The 19,512-nt window shown below is 35.2% G+C and overlaps 1 protein-coding gene across 1 annotated transcript in view; it reads left to right on the top strand.

Annotated features, from left to right (window-relative positions):
• LOC150107420 (glutamate receptor 1-like) overlaps window positions 1-19,512 on the top strand; it is a 322,254-nt gene that overhangs the window by 219,540 nt on the left and 83,202 nt on the right. Inside the window, exons 4-5 of the mRNA XM_090391848.1 lie at window positions 10,197-10,447; window positions 18,474-18,638. Coding sequence (XP_090247974.1) covers window positions 10,197-10,447; window positions 18,474-18,638 — 416 coding nt within the window. The remainder of the gene's footprint in view (window positions 1-10,196; window positions 10,448-18,473; window positions 18,639-19,512) is intronic.

Here is a 19,512-nt window from a genome sequence, read left to right as displayed (position 1 = left end):
ATATTCATTCTTTATCGAAGCACTTCTTTATTACTTTGAGAATTCACCGATGTTTATTGATATTTTATATGATTCAGTGAAACGCATTTGGCCATTACTATATTGTACAAGAAGCTAATGCAGAGCATTAACAAACCAATAAATGTTCCATCTCCATGTAATACTCCAAACGGTGAGGTCCTAATGTAGCTTTTTGCCCTTTGTATCGTGGGAATTTGCCACGTTAGAACATTATGTAGCACCCATTATAACTCGATATGTTTGCTTTTTCTCTCTCTCTCTCTCTCTCTCTCTCTCTCTCTCTCGTCCACAGTTCTGTTTTCAGATGCCGTTAGCGATATCACCGTTAAGATATGGTTTTATAGAAGTACTTTTCCGGTATTTCTTTTTCCAGTGTGTGCACTTAAATGCATGGAAATACACGCATGAGTGAAGTAACGGAGCATCCATTATTCTGTCGGAAAAAGTGCTCGGAGCAGGAAAACACCACAAGTGACATTCTCGTAGTCGTCTGCCTTTGGGCACGATATCATGCAATAGGGGGAACACCAGACAACGCACTGCAGCCGCGTACTCATCGCCACTAGTTCTGCACAGCATCGATAGGCAGACCTTTGTGCCTTGCTGGTAATCAACGTCTTTAATCACACTGTCACATTATTTAACGAAACCGTAACAAATTAGGCGCTCCGTACTTGACATCCGGGGTAGTACCCGAAGAGAGAGAGAGAGAGAGAGAGAGAGAGAGAGGTGATTCTCGAGCTGGTGAAGCTTCCCCGGTTACGACAAGGACGCAGATAAATATTGCCAGTAATCCCCGAGGAATGTGTATTGTCACATGGCGAAGAGCAAACGCAGGACCGCGAGATGGCGAATAGCAAAAGCTAAGGATCGATGGCTTCCTCGCGCCATTTACTGTTGGGAGGGAATTTCCAGACGCGTAGCGCGCGCTTTTGAAGAGGCCTTGCCCTCCGTCTCTTATTTCCTCGTCCTTCTCATGTCGGTGTGAATCGAAACACCTTTTCTCTTTTGCGTTCTGTAGCGGAGATTAAATGTGGCACTTTTATCTCGGCATGTATCATCACGGGCTTGGTCGGCAACCATTAATCCTTTTGAAGATCTTTGGTAATGAATGTACTTCACATAAAGTGCTTACTTTATTGCTGTTAGCGACTATTGTCTTCTTTTCGCATGCGATATGTATACGAACAGTGGGTGTAGTCTCAGAGGTCATTGAAATCTTAATGAGAACGTTTAAATAGCTATCTAAATTCCACAGACTTCTGCTCGCCTGATGCGCACTGGTTGAGATTCTTCTATACATACTTCAGCTTAATCGATTAACTATATCCCGTCTATTCATAAAATGGCACGAAGTGAATCAAAGTGTAGCTTGTATACACTAATAAACATTCTATAAAATATTTGGGTCTCCATCTCCATGTCGACTGGAACTCTCCTTTCGCATTGTTAACAAACCAGTTGAGGTTCATAATTAATAGAGTATATTATGTTAAAAATTTGTCAGGGCAGCATTTTAAGATGCTTTTAGTATTCATAGGTATATTTCATTACAATATGATATCGCGTGTCGGGTGGAGATTACTACATCACTTATTGCCCATAACAAGAATTCAAAATAAAATAATTACACATTTAACCATTACTGAATTATTTCTTATATGCCACTATTAATCTGTTCCATTTTTAATATTTTGCCAATATCGAAACTGTATATTTGCATATTCTTTGTAAAAAAAACATTGTAAATGATAATGTAATAGTTATGGTTTGCGCTCTGGAAAGAACTTTATGATATTTCTCATAAATATTTGCACACTGGACAAATAGAGACAAACACATGGGATTAAATAATGCTGCCTTTTATTTTAAACGTATATTACAACAGAATACTAGAATCGTTATCTTTCATTATATTATATGTTGTATTTCACTTGTGCTCTCATGCAAAATAGTTTTAGATAATCATTTCATTTTATAATGGAGCTGTATCGCCTACAGTTTCATTTTTTCTAGTAAACAGTTCATGATCCTTAGCCATATACAAATTGCATAGTTCCTTCTGTTCTATTTCATTTTTCTATTCTTTAATCTAAGGGTTTTCTTAAACGTATTAGTCTTTATATTATCACTCGAACAGTAGTTGTATTTTATTTTTAGTGTTACTTTTACCATCTTCTATTATTACTTGAGTTGATATAATACTTGTGTTACATAGCTGTTGTATTATATTATTATTTGTAATATTTCTTCAGTCTTAATAAATTTCAAAGAAAAAAATTCAAACATAAATGTCAAATATTCTTTTTTTAAGATCAATTTCATTTGCAATGAAAGAAATAAAATTCAAGATGACAAAATACGAAGGAAACAACTAAAGTATATAATTTGCTAATACTGGAATGGATTCGTCACATGTGTGTGTGTGTGTGTGTGTGTGTGTGTGTGTGTGTGTGTGTGTGTGTGTGTGTGTGTGTGTGTGTGTGTGTGTGTGTGTGTGTGTGTGTGTGTGTGTGTGTGTGTGTGTGTGCGTGTTTCTTTTGGTGTTATCTTGAATAATGAAAATCATTGCATAAGAAATAAAAATAAAATACATAATAATGCAAACATCGAAAGTGACATTAAAATTACAAAGCGAAACAATAAATATGATTAAAATAGAAAAAGAAAGGATTACTGAAAAGATGAAGCTTTCTTTGTTAATCGGGAAAAATGAGACATCGATTTATTTATTTGAAATTAATAAAATTGATTCTTTCCTTAAAAAGAATAAATAAGTACATCTCTGTCAATATCTCAACGATCCCTTATAACATTCATAAATTTGACGGAACAGATAATGAATTATAAGTTATTTTCGTGTATAGTTTTTTGTCATCATTGTTATTTCGGTAAAATGTTCTTTTGAAAGAAAGTGCGTTTTCCTTTACAAACTATTATTTTTTTTAGAGACTTCAATTAGCCGCTACTTGGGTGTAATTAGTGCGGTCACTTTGATCAGAAATTTCCGGAAAGATTTAACCAATTAGCACCAACAGTTCATCCGCCAAGGAAGAGAGAGAGAGAGAGAGAGAGAGAGAGAGAGAGAGAGAGAGAGAGAGAGAGAGAGAGAGAGAGATGCAGTGACGTTTGGTGCAGTGGATGATGTCATATCAGCTGCCAATGATTAGACATAAGCTCGTGATATGTTCCAATCATCTTCGTCTTCTTCTTTCGACCTAACTGGCTTGGAAAAGTAAAAAAAAATAAAAAAAAGAAGACTAAATGACAGACGAATAGCAGCTCAAGAAAAATACTTCGTATTACATACGTGACGATAAGTGGGAAAACAGATGAGTAAATAAAGTTGAGATAACCCGACAGAATTGCTAATGAAAAAGATTCTGACCCATTCAGGAGGAGTTTGAATTCAGAGGGAAAGCACCAAAAGATTTTTTATAAATAAACAAAAGCAGTTCGTGGCTTTAAATTTTTCAGCAAATACAACGTATACAAAAATATTAATTAAAAAACTTTAATCAATGCTTCCTATATTTTGGCAATGTTACGTTGCCATCTTCGGTAAACAAAGTTAACCCATTTGACATATATCTGAGAATTATGAGATTCTTTCTCTCTTCTTGGAGGCTTGAATATGCTTATACTCCACCTTGCAAAAATTTTCGAGCATATTTACATCTGATTAATTATTAAAAGGAGATCTCCCATTTTATCAACTTTTTTTTTTTAAATTCAATTCTATTCGTTGACATCTTAAAGCATTTGTAGCTATCTTCACAAGCAAATAACTTCCTCAATGTATTTAACGCATATACATCTCTACCATAATTCCAGATAAACGTTCCAAATTCCCTGATATTACTAACCTTTTAACCCCAACCATAAGTTTAAGTAGAGGAGCAGGTGGCTAAATCACTATCAAAACACTAGTTCCAAAGCTTCGATGTCTATTTTCCCGATTGATGGCCCTTTTTAAGTATACCATAAGTTCTAGTTCTTCCTTGAGTAGTACAAACGAGGACTTGTTCCGTACTTCCCTTCCAAGCGCCTTTTACAAAAGATTCGATCCTTAGCTCTGAGATGAAACTCTCCAAACTGGCCTTTTTCATGCATATCAGTATCTTTCGAATGCTTTCTACGACTATCCCGCTTTCAACTATCATTTGTTACCTAAGACATGATAATAAGGGGACAAACCTGCGAATGATATTGTGAATGAATTTACTGGTTATAATAAAAGAATATCATCTTTTATTACACAGCCACAAATATGACTACGTGCGCTTTGTGTTTAAAAGCAACATAATAATATTTTAGTACTTTTCATACCAGTGGAAGCTGTCATTTGAAACAATAAACCACCCTTCAATAAAATTAATATGGAATATAAAATTAATTATTTTAAGGATCAAATACATAAATAATTATGATTTTACAATCTTCCCCAAGTAAGATTTTCCTAATAACCATAAGGTGGGTATAGAAGTGGATATGGTTTTGGAGAATGCTATCAAAAACACTTCGTGTGGAATGAAAATATGTATTTCATTTTTATCGAAAATCGACAAGTATTGGTGGTGCGTTAGCCACTTTATTCTGGAGAGAAAAGATTGAGTGGAAAGAGGAGGGCTACAAAATTTCACTGCGTAATCGACCGCGATTCAAAGAAACGTACTTTATCAGAGGAAAACAAAATATTTGCAGCAGATGAAAGAAACAAAATCGTTACCTTACTTGCAGAAGCATAAATTTGTTTATATCGAATCGCCTTCAAGAGAAAGACCAAGAATGAAGAATTATTGACCATTTATTTTTCCAATATAGCTAAATAACCATTTGTTTATTGTCCAGACAAACTAAAGATATTACGCACTCTCTCTCTCTCTCTCTCTCTCTCTCTCTCTGTGTGTGTGTGTGTGTGTGTGTGTGTGTGTGTGTGTGGGTGGGTGGGTGGGTGGGTGGGTGGGTGGGTGTAAAAGATAAAGAGTTTACTATTAATGTTCATATTATTAACAATATTCAAAGTAACGTTAACGGCTTTAAAGTCGTTAATAATAATTTCTATGAAACTAGGCTTATTCTTGAGGTTTACGAATTTCAAGACGTTCTCGTTTGTGAATGATGGTAATAAACAAATTAGGAAGAAAACGAGGTTAGGGAGAACGAGGTTAAAGAAATTAACGGAAAATGAATAGAATGAACAGTGAGTAGAACTGATGATATATTATTGATTTTATAAGTTTTTCTAATGATGATCCAATGGAAACTAATTACAGTAACCAATTACTAATAATGAATTTTCAAAGTGAATCTCTTTCTTGTTTCCAATCTTTTACATGTAATTTATCAGCACTTCAGCACTTTATTCCGTTTTATATGTTAATTTCAATAAAACTGCAACAGCATTCACATAGAAGGGATAACGTCAACGCCTTCCAGTTCAATGATTAGCATCGTGAAGAGTTTATTTATTCCACAAAACAGCCCAGCAAACTTGTTAGAACTAGAAATCTTATAGGAAATGCACTAAAAGGAACAAATTATAAAGAGTTAAACGAAAAACAATAGAGAAAGTTGATGATGAGGTTAATCGAGTAAGAAATGATACAAAATCGAAGAAACTAATATCATAATCCCTGAGGGAAAAAGTGGAAAAAGGAGAAAAATAGCGCTTATTATTATTATGATGATGATGATGATTAAAATATGTGTGAAAACGAACAAGTCGAATATTTTGAAGTAATAAATATGCACGTTCCTTCGCTGGCTGATACATGAAGTAAGATCGATGCAATTAATAAACAAGATGCTCCCTGGCTTCTTTAAACTGAGAAACAGCACGTGAATTTCTGCCAAGAGGCTCCATCTAGTGACTATCTGAGTAATTTTAAAGCAAGACGGGATATTATTTCTCGCTTATCATTTTTTTTAAATTTAAAATAAACCAAATAAACCATACACTATTTTATTGATGATAAAACCCTAACCACTTTGATTTTGCGATAGTATTCTATTCACGATGTATAACAGCTGTCGATTCTTTGGTTTTTCGAAAACTATGTATTATTTTCAATTAGAGGTTATCCTATCAACTGCCAACTGTTATTTCCCTTTAGTGTTTTATATTCATTTGAATTTATTATTTATATCTTTTTATTATATGAATTTTTGTAAAAACATTCGCATGGCTTTTCTCCAATGTTGCTCTTGGATGATTATGTTTAAATCCGTAACATAAAAAAACAGCCACCTCCTTCCATCTTCTTTACTTTTTTGTCAAGAATCTAAAAATAAATGGGTCGATAAAATGAAAACATGGGAACTCTTTTCCTCTAAACATCCCGTCAGTGATATATGACATAGTTCAATACGAGAGTACTTTAATTTAGACCAAAAACCCATAATTCACGCAAGCAGGCACTTTTCTAAATTTAGACATAGTAAACTAATGGATTGCATTACAAACTTCCACATGCACGCCCTCTTCAGTGAATTATGATTTATAAATAACAAACGAACACGAGTATCATCGCACAACAATGTCAGAGTATAACAATAAGCCCATTATGACAGGTGTGTTTGCATCCTACCTGACAATAACGGTTGCACTAATCTTGAACTCCTAACAATTAAGGTGACTTTCCAAGTGAATTATGAATCTGTGGATTATCATAAAAGGGTACAATAGTGCATACAATGCGCACGTGGCGTCGTATATAGACGGAACTAACTCAACTTGATGAGATCACTATTCGATATGTAAACTACCCTAAATATCAATCATAGTAACGTCATCCGTGCTCACAAACCCGAAAATTCCAACGCCGCATTATAATTGTAAATTAGTATTGCAGACTAATTGAGTTTCTGCATTATTACTCCTCTATTTCCGCTATAATTGCTTGCGTATTATCATTCTTATTCCATACCGAGGGATTAGTTTATTGATTGAAATCTGATTCAATATTGTAATAATTTATTTATGGCCATAATGTTTGGCATACGTTTGTGATATTTTACAAGCTGTTAGAATATTTGTAAACAATGTGTCGGTATTTGGAGAAAATTGCATTCTTTTCTCCAACACGAGATACCTAAGAATGCAGATTGTTGTACTTGTATTGTTGGCGTCTATATTTGTTGCATTTTATATTGTTTTTCATTAAGCAAGTAGCGAGTGATAGAATTAGCAGTAAAATTATTAACTAGATCTGACACAAAATAATATTAGATTCGATACTTCATTGCATCGCCGCTAGGGGAGTTGTCCTACCATCAGTTACTATTATGAGATTTATAGCGATCTTTTTACCGCTCATTTTTCAGTTCTTCTATAGAAACGTTGTGGGTTACATAAAGAAAAAAAAACATCAGGCTTCTGTGCATAATAACAAGGCGTCATTTGTTGTGATGATTCATATTAATTATAGGGAGTCGAGTGTCATCACAGCAGTGACGAAGTTCACGCTTTTGATATCTCCGAAAACAATTAGCGGTGGGGTGCTTGTGAAGTAAGCGATTGGTTGTCATCTCTTGGGATCAAGTTGCTTTTCATGTACATGGAAAACATTTTTGTCCTATCTGGTTGACTTCATCGGCGACTAATTACAATAAATAATCCTTTCCAACTCCGCCTGTCTTAGGAAGGAATTTACTTTTGTCGCCTCTTTTGTTTTAAGCTAAATGGATGGCAAAATCTTTTTAATGTTTTCATTATAAATATTCAAAAGTCCTCATATTATGTTCACGTGATAATCATGAAATGAAAAGTGAAAGGATTTACCGGCTTTTGTGATTCACCATTAATTTTTAGGACTAACGGTAACAAGAAAAAATTTTTTTTTCCATTCTTTTCTCTTGCATGGTAGGCTTAATCATCTTTCTCTACTAATTGACTTTAAAAAACGTAATTATTTTTTAAGAAAATAAATAATATATTGACGTAAGTGATATCCGTATTTATTATTATTATAAACCTAATGAATGTTCTGATAAATTTATTAAATCTATCTACATAGTCGCAGTGCTTTCAATTGCATGTGTTCTATGGCTGGCTTGTCTGTCTTATCCGAGATAATAGAATTTGTTAGACCACAGACCTTTCCACCGACGTATATATGGAACTGACTAACTCAATTTCAATTAAATAACACTTATAAAGTTTTTTTCGCCTACTAGACGGAACTCGAACGTAGGCTTTTTTCTCGAATAAAAGGGCGTGGTGATTATCTACCAAGCTCAGACACAATCAGAAAACTAAATATCTTCAAAACAGGAGAAAATGCACAGAAGAAAAAAAAAAGTGGGGGGAAGGTTTAAGTTATAGCAAAGGCAATTTTGACAACGATGATTTCAGGTATTTGTAAAGTAACTGGATTCTGAAGATCGATTTGTCTGTTTTATATGTACTAAAAATCACTCCCCAATGGGAAACACTGTTATTTCTTGAAGAGACTAGTTTGAGGAAATTCCTGGTTCCTGGAGAAGAGCATACTTCGAAGTTGTATACGATGTATCGTTTTAAAATGTATAAGACAAAGGCAGAATCTCCAAAAAGCTTCAGAATATATCATAAAACAAACATGAATCGAACCATCACATTCAATATAGCTTCCTTGGCCATAGGCGATGATTTTTTTTTTATTTTTAAAAAGCTATTTATTTAAAAAAAAAAAAAAAAAAGCTATTCACTCTCTAGATCAGTGGTCGCCAAAGTGGTCGATATCGACCCACAGGTGTAATGTCGATATAACATTGTTACTGGTCGACTCAGGCTCAGGGGTCGATTGGGGTTCGACAGAAAAATATAAGATATCATTGTATGGGTAATATTTAATTCGGTTAACTTGGATTACCTCCATCCTGAATGACAACGCAATTAAGAGTGAATCGTAGGAACAGTGACATGAATAAGACCTGTAAGATGGAGCAAGGTCATGAAAATAGTTATGGAGGCCAATCAAGTAGGCCAAAATGATGTATTTACCAATAAACGGATGTCAGTGGTTCCCACTGACATCCGTTTATTGGTAAATACGTCATTTTGGCAACGCGTTTTGGTAAATACGTCATTTGCAACACGTGCGCGGTTGCTTCTTTATTCGAACCCAGTGTCGTTTTTGCGCATCGACATACAAGTGAGCGTTAATGTTCTAAAATTCATCAACATACATATTAGGTAATATTAAAATTACGTAATAGTAAAATAGAGGAGGTCGATGAAAAGTCAAGAAACTCTTGAAGGGGTCGACGGTCAAAGAAGTTTGGCGACCCCTGGTCTAGATGAACATTGGAGTGCCAGTTATTCGTCTTTGTTTCATATACGTAATAATCTATAAAGAATGTTCTAAATAATTGGAAAAAGACAGGTGCATCACCTGATATTATCGATAGCACGTTGTTACTACTTTATATATTCGTTGTTTCTTCGCTAATGCATCAGGTGTTACACACGTTAAATTGCTTTGATTTCCATAGTAGGAGAGTGATGAATGCGATATCCGTTTACTAGTTACCCTCACACGTGCCTTAATAGCTAATTGCTTCATTTACACCAACCCTTGATCTTGATGAATTAGGAAAAAAACAAAGATATTCGATCCCATCTTGGTCATACTGTATTACCACCTGCTGAAATAATAGCGGTAGCACTGGCATAAAGACCGCTTATACGAAACGCATAATTAGTGTACACACACAACTTGGTTGAATGTAGGTTTTGACCAAGAGGATTCTCGTTAGGTTATAATCTCAGATTTCAGCTGATGAATAAACATGGCAGAGATTTGAAGCCAATTAATCTTTTTTTCTTTCATAAAAGTAGGAGCTAATTAGGTGCAAGGACATCACCAGCCTTCTTTTTTTTATTGAAGCCAGTTATAGAGTAAACTGAAAAGGTAAAAAAGGGAAGAAGCCCATAGAAGTTAAGATAGATGAAATCAAATGAAAGAATATTAAAGTGGCGATAAAGTAATTATAAAAAAGAGTAAATGAGATTATTGGTAGGGGTAGTAGTATGTCTATTAAGTAGTATGCTGCGTATCACTTGTGGAATTTTCAATGAATAGTTAAAATAATTAATTGGCGGACTGGTTGCTTTCCAACTTGTAAATATGTTTTATTTTGAATGTTTCCGAACTATATAGGATCGAGTAAGAATTATGTTCTCTTCTTAGGCCTACTGAAGCTTCGACATATCTTCAGATTAACCACCGACAGTCACAAGTTAGAAGTGAAGGTAGTGAAAAGAATAAGCAATGCTTCAGATGCAAACGACTTTCTTCATAACCTGGAAAGTAGCAACAGAGAAGCCTTGAAGTACGTGGTCCTGGACTGTAGTGCGGAGGTGGCAAGAGCGATCATCGTCAATCACGTGAGGGATATCTATATGGGACGTAGGAACTATCACTTCCTCCTCACTAGTTTGGTGAGTAATTGATTTTCAGACGTAACATTTCATAGTGAAAAAACTATGAAGGATATTATTCGATAAGTGTCATAGTAGTTCACAAATTTAATTTTGGAATAATCTTAAAGTCTATAATCGGATATCTGTTTAAGCTGCTTAAAGATAAAATTTAATTTATTTTCAAAGTTTGGAATATGGATTGTAGAGGACAGTCGAAACCAGCGGATGTGCTAGCTACTCGGTTGACACAGTAGTTAGGGTACCCGCTTTCCCATCAACAGGTTGTGTGTTCGAATCCCACCGTAGGCGTGGATGTTTGTGATTGTCTTTAGGTGGGAGATGAATTTCATCGCCTAGCATGATAACCTGCCTCCGCTTACTGGAGACAGGAAGTGGCTTGAAAAAAAATCTATGTTTTCGATCAAGAATCAAGGTTTCTGTAAAAATAAATAAACACGAAAAAATATAAAATTAATGGAAAACAGGATCTTATTTCAATCGCGGTATTAATATTATTATTATTAGTATTACATGATATTTCCAGGAAGTTCAAAGACTCATTGAGGGAGGGCATCGACTCCACAACTCTCCATCTCCACCATTCGAACCAACTAAACGAACCGCTCTACTTTCATAAACTACACCAACGCCATCCACCGCCGACCACTACTATTTTCATGATAATCACAAACATCCATGCCAACGGCGGGATTCGAACCCACAGCCTTTTGGCTGGAGAGCGGATACAATAACCACTCTGTCAACCAAGCCGGCCAATATACTATAGATTTATCACCTTTGGTGGTTAAAATCCATGTTTTCGATCGGGAGTCAAGGTTTCTGTAAAAATAAATAAAACACGGAAAAATATAAAATTAATGAAAAACAAGGTCTTATTTTAATCACGGTAATAATATACTCTTGTATTTATCACCTTTTGTGGGTGAAAGTGTCATAAAAATTAATTCTCTATGAGACAACAATTAAACTTTTTTTTTCTCTACCACTGATACTCTTCCTGTTCGTTTATCATCAACCTTAGAATTTAATTTCTACTCTTTGACACCTGATTCCTCCCAATGAATAAAGAAACAGAAATCAAAAATTAGCAAGATATTTTTTCCCTGTTGTAAGGTATTCTCTACTAGAAGAAAATATTTGTTGCACCGTCATTTCTATATTTGTCTCAAAGCCCGATTTTTTTTATTCTGCATATTCCAATTTTAATTATAGTTTACATTAAAAACGGTCTGCTATTACAATCCTGTAGGTTTTTGAAAGAAAACAGAACTGTGATTCTAATATCAATTCAGATGTATCATCTTTTTTTTTTTAAGGAACTCATTTGTCCACAAACTCTCGGGACTCATGTATTTTCATAAGCTCGTTCAGGCGTGCAATAACAACACGGTGATTTGATTATTATCCGTTCTGCGAGGTTTTTTTTAATGACTTTCGACATCCTTAAAAGAAATGTTTTTTTTTTTTTCCTTGTAATCTGATCGGCATAAAAATATTAGTTTTTATGCGATGAACGTTCGGAGGGTTGATGCTTTAACTAGCCAGAAATATCCGTTTTGTTTGAAAGTTTCTAATTAAAAAAAAAATGAATAATTTTTAGAAATATGTTTATAAAGATTCCAAATTAACATAACAGAAGATCAGACTGGTGAAAGGCTTTGATTTATTCATGAATTTTAATCATAAAGAAGAAACTTGCCTTTTTTGTTTCTTTTTTTTTTACTTTTATATTATATAATGTTACAAAATAAGTGGCAAAAAATCCAGATTTTTTTTCTTGTAATCCGGACATCGAAAGAACCGAATGATGGCTGTAGATCTTATTAATACAACTACTTCATTCTAGCTAATCCTATACTTATAGTTGTGATGTAGAGTTTAGAAGATATTTTCTATTAAAAATAGTAATCTTATGTGCATGCGATAAATATTAATTTGCAAGGATTTCTCTGCATTCAGACAGAGCTTTTGCATACACGTTAATTGTTAAATATAATAATATTAAAGATGTAAGATAAACAACAGTAAATTTAGGTTCATTGTTCAAGTTAATAGTCCATTATATAATCAAAAAAATTTTTCCTCCTTTTTTGTGGGGAGGGGAGGGGATTGTGTTGTTACTAGCTGGAAAAATGGATTGTGATACTGTTGCTCCCTTTCGTTTTAGTGTTGGTGGAAGAGATCAAGGGTGTTATTCTCCGTGTGATGATGCTCATAGTGGAAAGCAGCTTCTCTCTCTCTCTCTCTCTCTCTCTCTCTCTCGAATTGTAGAAAGTTGTATATCTTTACTTTCACAGTGATGAAGAGATGGTTGCAGATTGAATTTTCTCGACTGTGCATGTACAACCCTGGGATATTCTTCTTCTTCTGAATGCAAACATCCCCCTGGTTAGAGCTGTAGTTCCTGAGACAAGTTGTTCAATTTGCTATTAAGAGAACAGTTTAGGTAGATATGCCGGACTGTTCCGATTCGCTCGTAGAAGAAACAGTTTTCTGATAAATCCATACTAAATTTGTATAGTTTGGTAGGGATATGAAGGGCGTTATGCCACATTCCTCCGTGCATGTCAGCGTCGGGTTTAGTGGCTCTACTCCGGTAGGGTAGTTATACCAATTAACAGGTATTCCATAAATGATGAAGGGTTCCCTGGTGAAGCTATTTGCTGTTCGTTGGATTAGGATTGCATATACTCGTGCTCATACAGGACGAGATGCGTACCACTCGTACCACTGTAGAATTACAGGTTTGCAAGTACAGGCATCAAGTTTTCTGCTGTTGGTTATCAAAAATAGGCTTCAGATGATGTGATTTCTGGCATAGCCTTCTGAATCGCAGATTTGAGAGTGTCCATCTGATAATATTGGTTCCTGTATTCGAGTGTTAATAAGGATCGGGGAAAACCATGCAAGTTTTATGGATACGATATCTCAAGCCATGTCAACTCCAAGAGAAAAGATCTGATTGTTTGTGGCAGGACTTATGCTAAACAGGCAATACTTTCACTCTGTGTCGTATGTATTAGGATTTTCACCTTTGATGGGTGATGAGACTCATCGGGACATACGCTGCTGTCATTCCTAGGAAAGTAGAAATGGAACCCAACGGTGGAAGAAAAACAGACTATTTCTTCTGTTGTTGTTTATATAACTTTTCGTGACACTGATTATTGAAGAACTGGATATGAAAAGTTGTTACCCTGTATTCAACTGATACTGCGAAAAGTCTTCTTCCTGGCGGACTACAATAGCGAGCGACATCATCAGCACAGGCCATCAAGGCGAGTGCTTGGCAAGAAAGGATCCACGGGTGAGTTTCACTGAGTAGACTGTTTAATCTGTGCAGAAGTTGACGGCTTTTATTCCTCTCTTGTATGTCGCAGGTGCCGTGAGTCTGTTATTAATTTTTAGACAAAAGTCAGCATCAGAATACAGCATCTTGATTACCCGAATGATGTTGGGGCCGAAGGCTTTCAAGAATTTGAACAGGGAGAAATGCTCAATGCGTTCAGAGATTCTTTCTTGGTCTAATGTCACTAGGCTCACGCACCCATTGTTTATGTTGGCAAGACTTAGACAATCATCAGAGCAAGATTTTGCTCTGATGATTGTCTATTATCTTCTCTAGGGGCAGTTTCGTCCTGTTGGTGATGACTTTGGATGTTATTTTGCAATCAGTGTTGACTATGAAGATGATTAGCCAGTTTTCATATTTGGTGAGATCATCATTTTTGGGACGAATTCGATGACAATGTTGTTATTCCTATTGAGTAGCCAGCGTATGCCCTTGTACATATTCTAGAGGAGAGGCCCGAGCTGTTCCCAGAAAGCTTGGTAGAACTTACAGATAAGACCATTTATTTCTATGACCTCTTTATTGGCAAGGCATTGCATGATTTCTTTAGGTAAGTAGCGTAACTAGTAACTGTTTTTATTGCACAAAAGTTGAGAGTTGTTTCGCTTCTGCAAGAATTTTGCAAGTGGCTTCAAGGAATGTTTTTCATCTTTGTACACTTTGGTAGTAATTCAAGGTGTGCAGGAGGATTTCATGGATTGGCCTTTAAGATTCTTCCACCGTATGTTATTTTGGCACAAAGGTTAGTAAATGTCTATTGATGGTTTTCTAATGACAAAATGGTAGGTGGATGTGTAAAGCTTGTGTGCTTGCAGCGAGAACTTATAAGAGCACCTTTAGCACTATCTTTCAAATAAGACATCCATTTCTAGTAATTGCCTATGTTGGTGCTTTATATTCTTCTTCTTCTTCTCTTCACATATTAGGCCTAGTGGCCTATTACGGGGCTATCCTTAGCCCTTCAAAGCCGTATCCGTCCCGAGGATAAGGTGGCTGTTCACGGGGCCGGTTTGCATGCTTGCGGGAGGAAAAACCCCAGATAAACTGGAGGAAAAACCCTTCTGTCCACATCCAAGACCGGCAAACTTGGCTATGTCTGAGAAAGATCCTTAAGCTCCTCACGTCGGTGACGGGAATCGAACCCAGGACACTCCTTTCCTCTCCGGCCATGAATACACTTCTCCATATGGTTGAAAATCGCAGTCATTCGGCTAACCGAGCGGATGTTGTTGCTTTATTTGATGTAATATTTCCCCCTCTGCTCCAATTCAGCGATGACTCTACTTCTGTGTAAATATATGAAGTTGGGTCTTGACCATCAATGATTGCTTGTGATGTGACATGGTCACATATAAGTGAGTTGATGTAGTTCCTTCAGCTAATTAAGTAATTTGTATCCTGTAGCAGGCTATTTTTAAATATCCAGTGTGATCCGCCCCTGTACCTACTGTGCTGGCCTGATACTATCTCTTTCATCACCTCTGAGAGTAGGGGTAATTCCTTCTCCCCACTTTTTTTTGAAGTGAGGATAATGCTGCTACTAGGTGAAAAGTGTTGTAATGAAACAAAATACTGATTCTGTAAGAGTGATGATGATCTCATAAAAGAATGACCCTAAAATCTGCTGTGAATCCACACCAAACGGTAATTTTTGGTAAATGTAATGGGAGTTGCTGGAGCGCGTGAGGTGATTCAGAAGTCCACATTCGACAATTTTGAGTGTTTACAGCCCCATTCAGATAAAAATTGGCCTCATCTCCTCAGAATTAGAAGTCGACCAAGCATTTTCAACTTCCAGTTTGACCAGAAACATCAAAGCAGATGTCAGTCGCTTATCATAATCATCGTGTAGCAGCTGCTGCACGGCTGATATTGCATGGATAAAATGTAATAATTTTGCGCAAGACTTTCCATACCGTGGAATAAAGCAATTGTCGCACTATTTCACGGGCGGCGGTATCATCCGGAATATTTTGGTGTGATCTGTCGACAATCGCGGTGGCAACTTCTTCTGGTGGTAGCAGTGGTTTCTGGTTAGTAAGGTTAGGGACTGGTTCAATCGGGTTAGATTAGGTAACCTAACCTAACCAGGTCGAACTTCTAAAGATTCTTAAACTTCAGCTAAGCGCGGTAGCTGAGAGAGGACCTTTACACCAGTACTGGTAGGTTCTAAACTCACGAAGAGGGCTGATGAAATTGCATTTGTTAAGGTAAAATAACTTTATAAGTAACGCAGGATAAGTAAACTTGCTGAAGACGACTATCAATAGGAATGCGTTTGTGAAATATTTTCGTTTATAGCTTTTATAATACCAGAAAAACAGGTATTGAACTGCGTTTTATGCAAAGTCGCCATATTACCCATATCGGCGACTTTTCGAACTTTTTTTTTTTTTTTTTCGGGGAATCCTTCTTCTCATGACTTGATTGGTCTTCTTACCAAATTCGGTAACATTTATATATATATATATATATATATATTTTTTCACTTGGCATTCTTGATGCTCCTAAATTGTTTTAGGATTTGCACATGTCTGCTCTGATATTCCATGTCAATCACAAAAACTCTGATATGACTTTTTATTTCCTTGGCAGTAAATAATTTTTTGTTATTCTGCCATATTAAATGTGCTTCTGTCCATCTACCTTTCCGAACTCTTACTTTTAGAAATCTCTTTTTGCTCCGAATAATTTTTCCAGTAGAAGTATTTGATTTGTGGTCCAATGCTGAAAAATGCCTGTATCGACATAGTGTAGGTCAAGTTGGGTCTTCCTTATTAATTTTATGCTGTTTTAATTTCCTGCTATTAAGACTTTGTCTCACAGGATTGAACAGGTCATAATGGAAAAGGAAAACTTTAACTCTCCTCCATTCATTAAGTCCTTTTGCAGCAATTAAAATAATATAGCCGACAAGTTTATAAAACAAAATAACGATGTTTCTAATGACCTTGCTGAATTCTTCTGTTCATGGATTTTTTTTTTTTTTTGGTTGGTTTTCGTTCGAATTATTTTATTAAATAACATTTTTTTAGCTTTCGAATTTTCACACCACTTCTGCATAGATAAAACTCCACTTCTGGTAGAATATCCACTATTAAATCCTATGTCTTTCGATTTTCTCCTCAGCAAAATCTCACAACATTACTGATAATAAAATGCTAAGTTTAGCTTTAAGGGAAGTTTTTTTGTATCTTTGAATAAAAGCAATTCTCTACAGGTGTTCTTTTATTAATTATAATTATTCTGTATTCACTGACTTGCAGTGTACTAATGCATTTCGTTCTTGATATCATAAACAAATGATGACGAGTATAATAAATATCTGTAAATGGGATATGAATTATCTACTTGGATATATTTTGTTGACAATAAATATCGGGAACGCCTTTGTCATCACGAAAGCTAAGCTCTCTTTTGATTTTTTATGTCACTTTTATGTGAACTACTATATCTTTCAAATACCAATAAGAGTATCGTGAAATGTTTTCATCTCCATTTCAGCAAGTAGGATTTGGTTAAAATCTGTTATAATTTCCAGTACATACTTGGATCCATAGTGTTGCTTGGGTTGATAGCTTGTCTTCTTAATTCCCTTCATAATCTATTGCAGACCGCATTATTGTGCTTCATCCAGTTGCTATACGTATTTTCACCAGCACTTCTCCTTCTTTACATCAAAATCAATCAGTCGCTTTCTTGTTATTCTCCCAGAACCTGTGGATCCATCAATTAACATTAACCGTTCATATGCATCAATCCAACAAAATATCTCTCTTTGCTTTTCATTATTAAATGAACAATCGATAAATTGATGCCTTCTTCTCCTTCTGATATCACCCTCTTCTTGGTAGTATATGTACATTTCTCAATCTTCAGTGATTGTTATTAGCAATCAAAACATTATTTAGAGGTTATAAAATGTTTTTGGTTGTAATCTTTGTAAATACTTTAATAGAACATATTCTTCTTTATCGGTTTCTGTGTTTATCTAAATTAATCATAAAGAAAGACGTTAAAAGTATAAAACATTTCGTATTTTATAAAATATTTATTTTAATATCTGATGTAAGTTAATTACTATTTTCTATTTTCGCTGGATTGTAAATATTTTATTTTTCAGAGGAGCTGTAAATGTTAACGTTCATTTCTACTTCAATTAGTGATTCACAAATATGTCAGACTTAATATGTTCAAACGAAACACGAGGCATTTAGCTTGTTATCAGCTTCATTGGAAATTTGTTTATGAAAATATTAGCAGTTATCTCATGCCCGTTTCACAGGAAGGATACTTTTTATTAATATTTTAATTCTGTAGTTAGAGTGGATCGGTTCGCATCTCAGTAACAATCTGCTGCTCATTCTACATAGAATGGATGACGCACCTTATTTCTACAATAATTAAAATTTTGTGATTTATTTATCAGTTATTCAACAAAGTGCAGAAAACTAATCAAAGTTTGCAACGAAAGTATTAAAATAATACATCTTAGTTATTTGTTATCGCGTCTGAAAGACGGAATAACATATTTCGAATATTAAATGAATTCATAAGATCCTATCTATTAAAAAAATGATTGAAACATTCCTAATGTATTCCCTGTTTAAACATTTTTATTATCTCAAATTACTAAAGCAGTGGATTATTTCATTTATTTGTTTCTACCAGGTAATGGACGAACTATGGAATACTCAAGTGTTAGAGTTTGGTGCTATCAACGTTACTGGGTTCAGAATCCTACAACCGACCAGCCCAGACTTCCGACAGTTTCATAATGTGTGGGCACAGCTTGATCATACACGATGGCCTGGAGCGGGCACGAAATATGTATCGGTGAGTACAAACTCTTTTATTCCTAAGCTCTCTACTTTCATATGATATCTAGTGAGGTACGAAAATACATAAATGTACTGTACCTACCTCATGGATTTAAGTTAAAGTTCATGATGTGTTCTTGACATGATAGTTGGGAACTATCATGTCAAGCTGGACGAAAAGGAAGAAGAGTGATTCGGAAAACATGCTTGTTCCATATTTGGACTGACTTATATTAGAGAATAAGAAGAATGTGCAGTAATTTCTGTTTAATTTCTTTCTTCAAAAGGCTGTTGCTGTTGTATAAAAATGAAAGCGCACTCTAATATTTTGAACCTACCTGTAACAAAAACTCGCTGAAAATGAGTTGGCTGTCGACATACATAAGCATCGGTAAGATGAAGATGCCACAAACTTGTTTGAAAATTATGTGATTTAAACTTTCGGACTTGTTCAAATGCGAGGTTCCTCGATTAAAACAAATACACACCTTATAACACCGTACGACGTTACTCGTAAAAATGCACCTATTTGTTGGTTGCCATGTTTTTAACACCGGAAGAATCACGTGACTTAGAGTATACTGTGATTTATTTCTTGTGCGAATATCTCGAATGCTTTTGAGATATTTCGATGATGAAATACTTAGGACGAGCTATTGATATTGTTTCTTAAAGAAACAAATTCACGGAGAAGATGTAAGCATTCTAGTTAAAGTTGTCAACGCTAATTGGAATCGACTATAAAAAAATTAAATAATCTACAGTAGAATGAATTTGCAACGATAATTCCAATCAAGGATCCAAACATCGGGATTGAAACTGGGTATCCCTATTCGATTTCTGATTATTCTAATTTTTCCTACATACGGTACCGATGTGCTATCAATCTT

The sequence above is a fragment of the Typopeltis vanoorti genome, chromosome 4 (assembly GCF_054136105.1).
Source record: "Typopeltis vanoorti isolate ZY-2024b chromosome 4, IOZ_Tvanoo_1.0, whole genome shotgun sequence".
Classification (NCBI taxonomy): domain Eukaryota; kingdom Metazoa; phylum Arthropoda; class Arachnida; order Uropygi; family Thelyphonidae; genus Typopeltis; species Typopeltis vanoorti.
The sequence above is the reverse complement of the archived record's forward strand: the minus strand, read 5'-3'. Positions and strand labels throughout refer to the sequence as shown.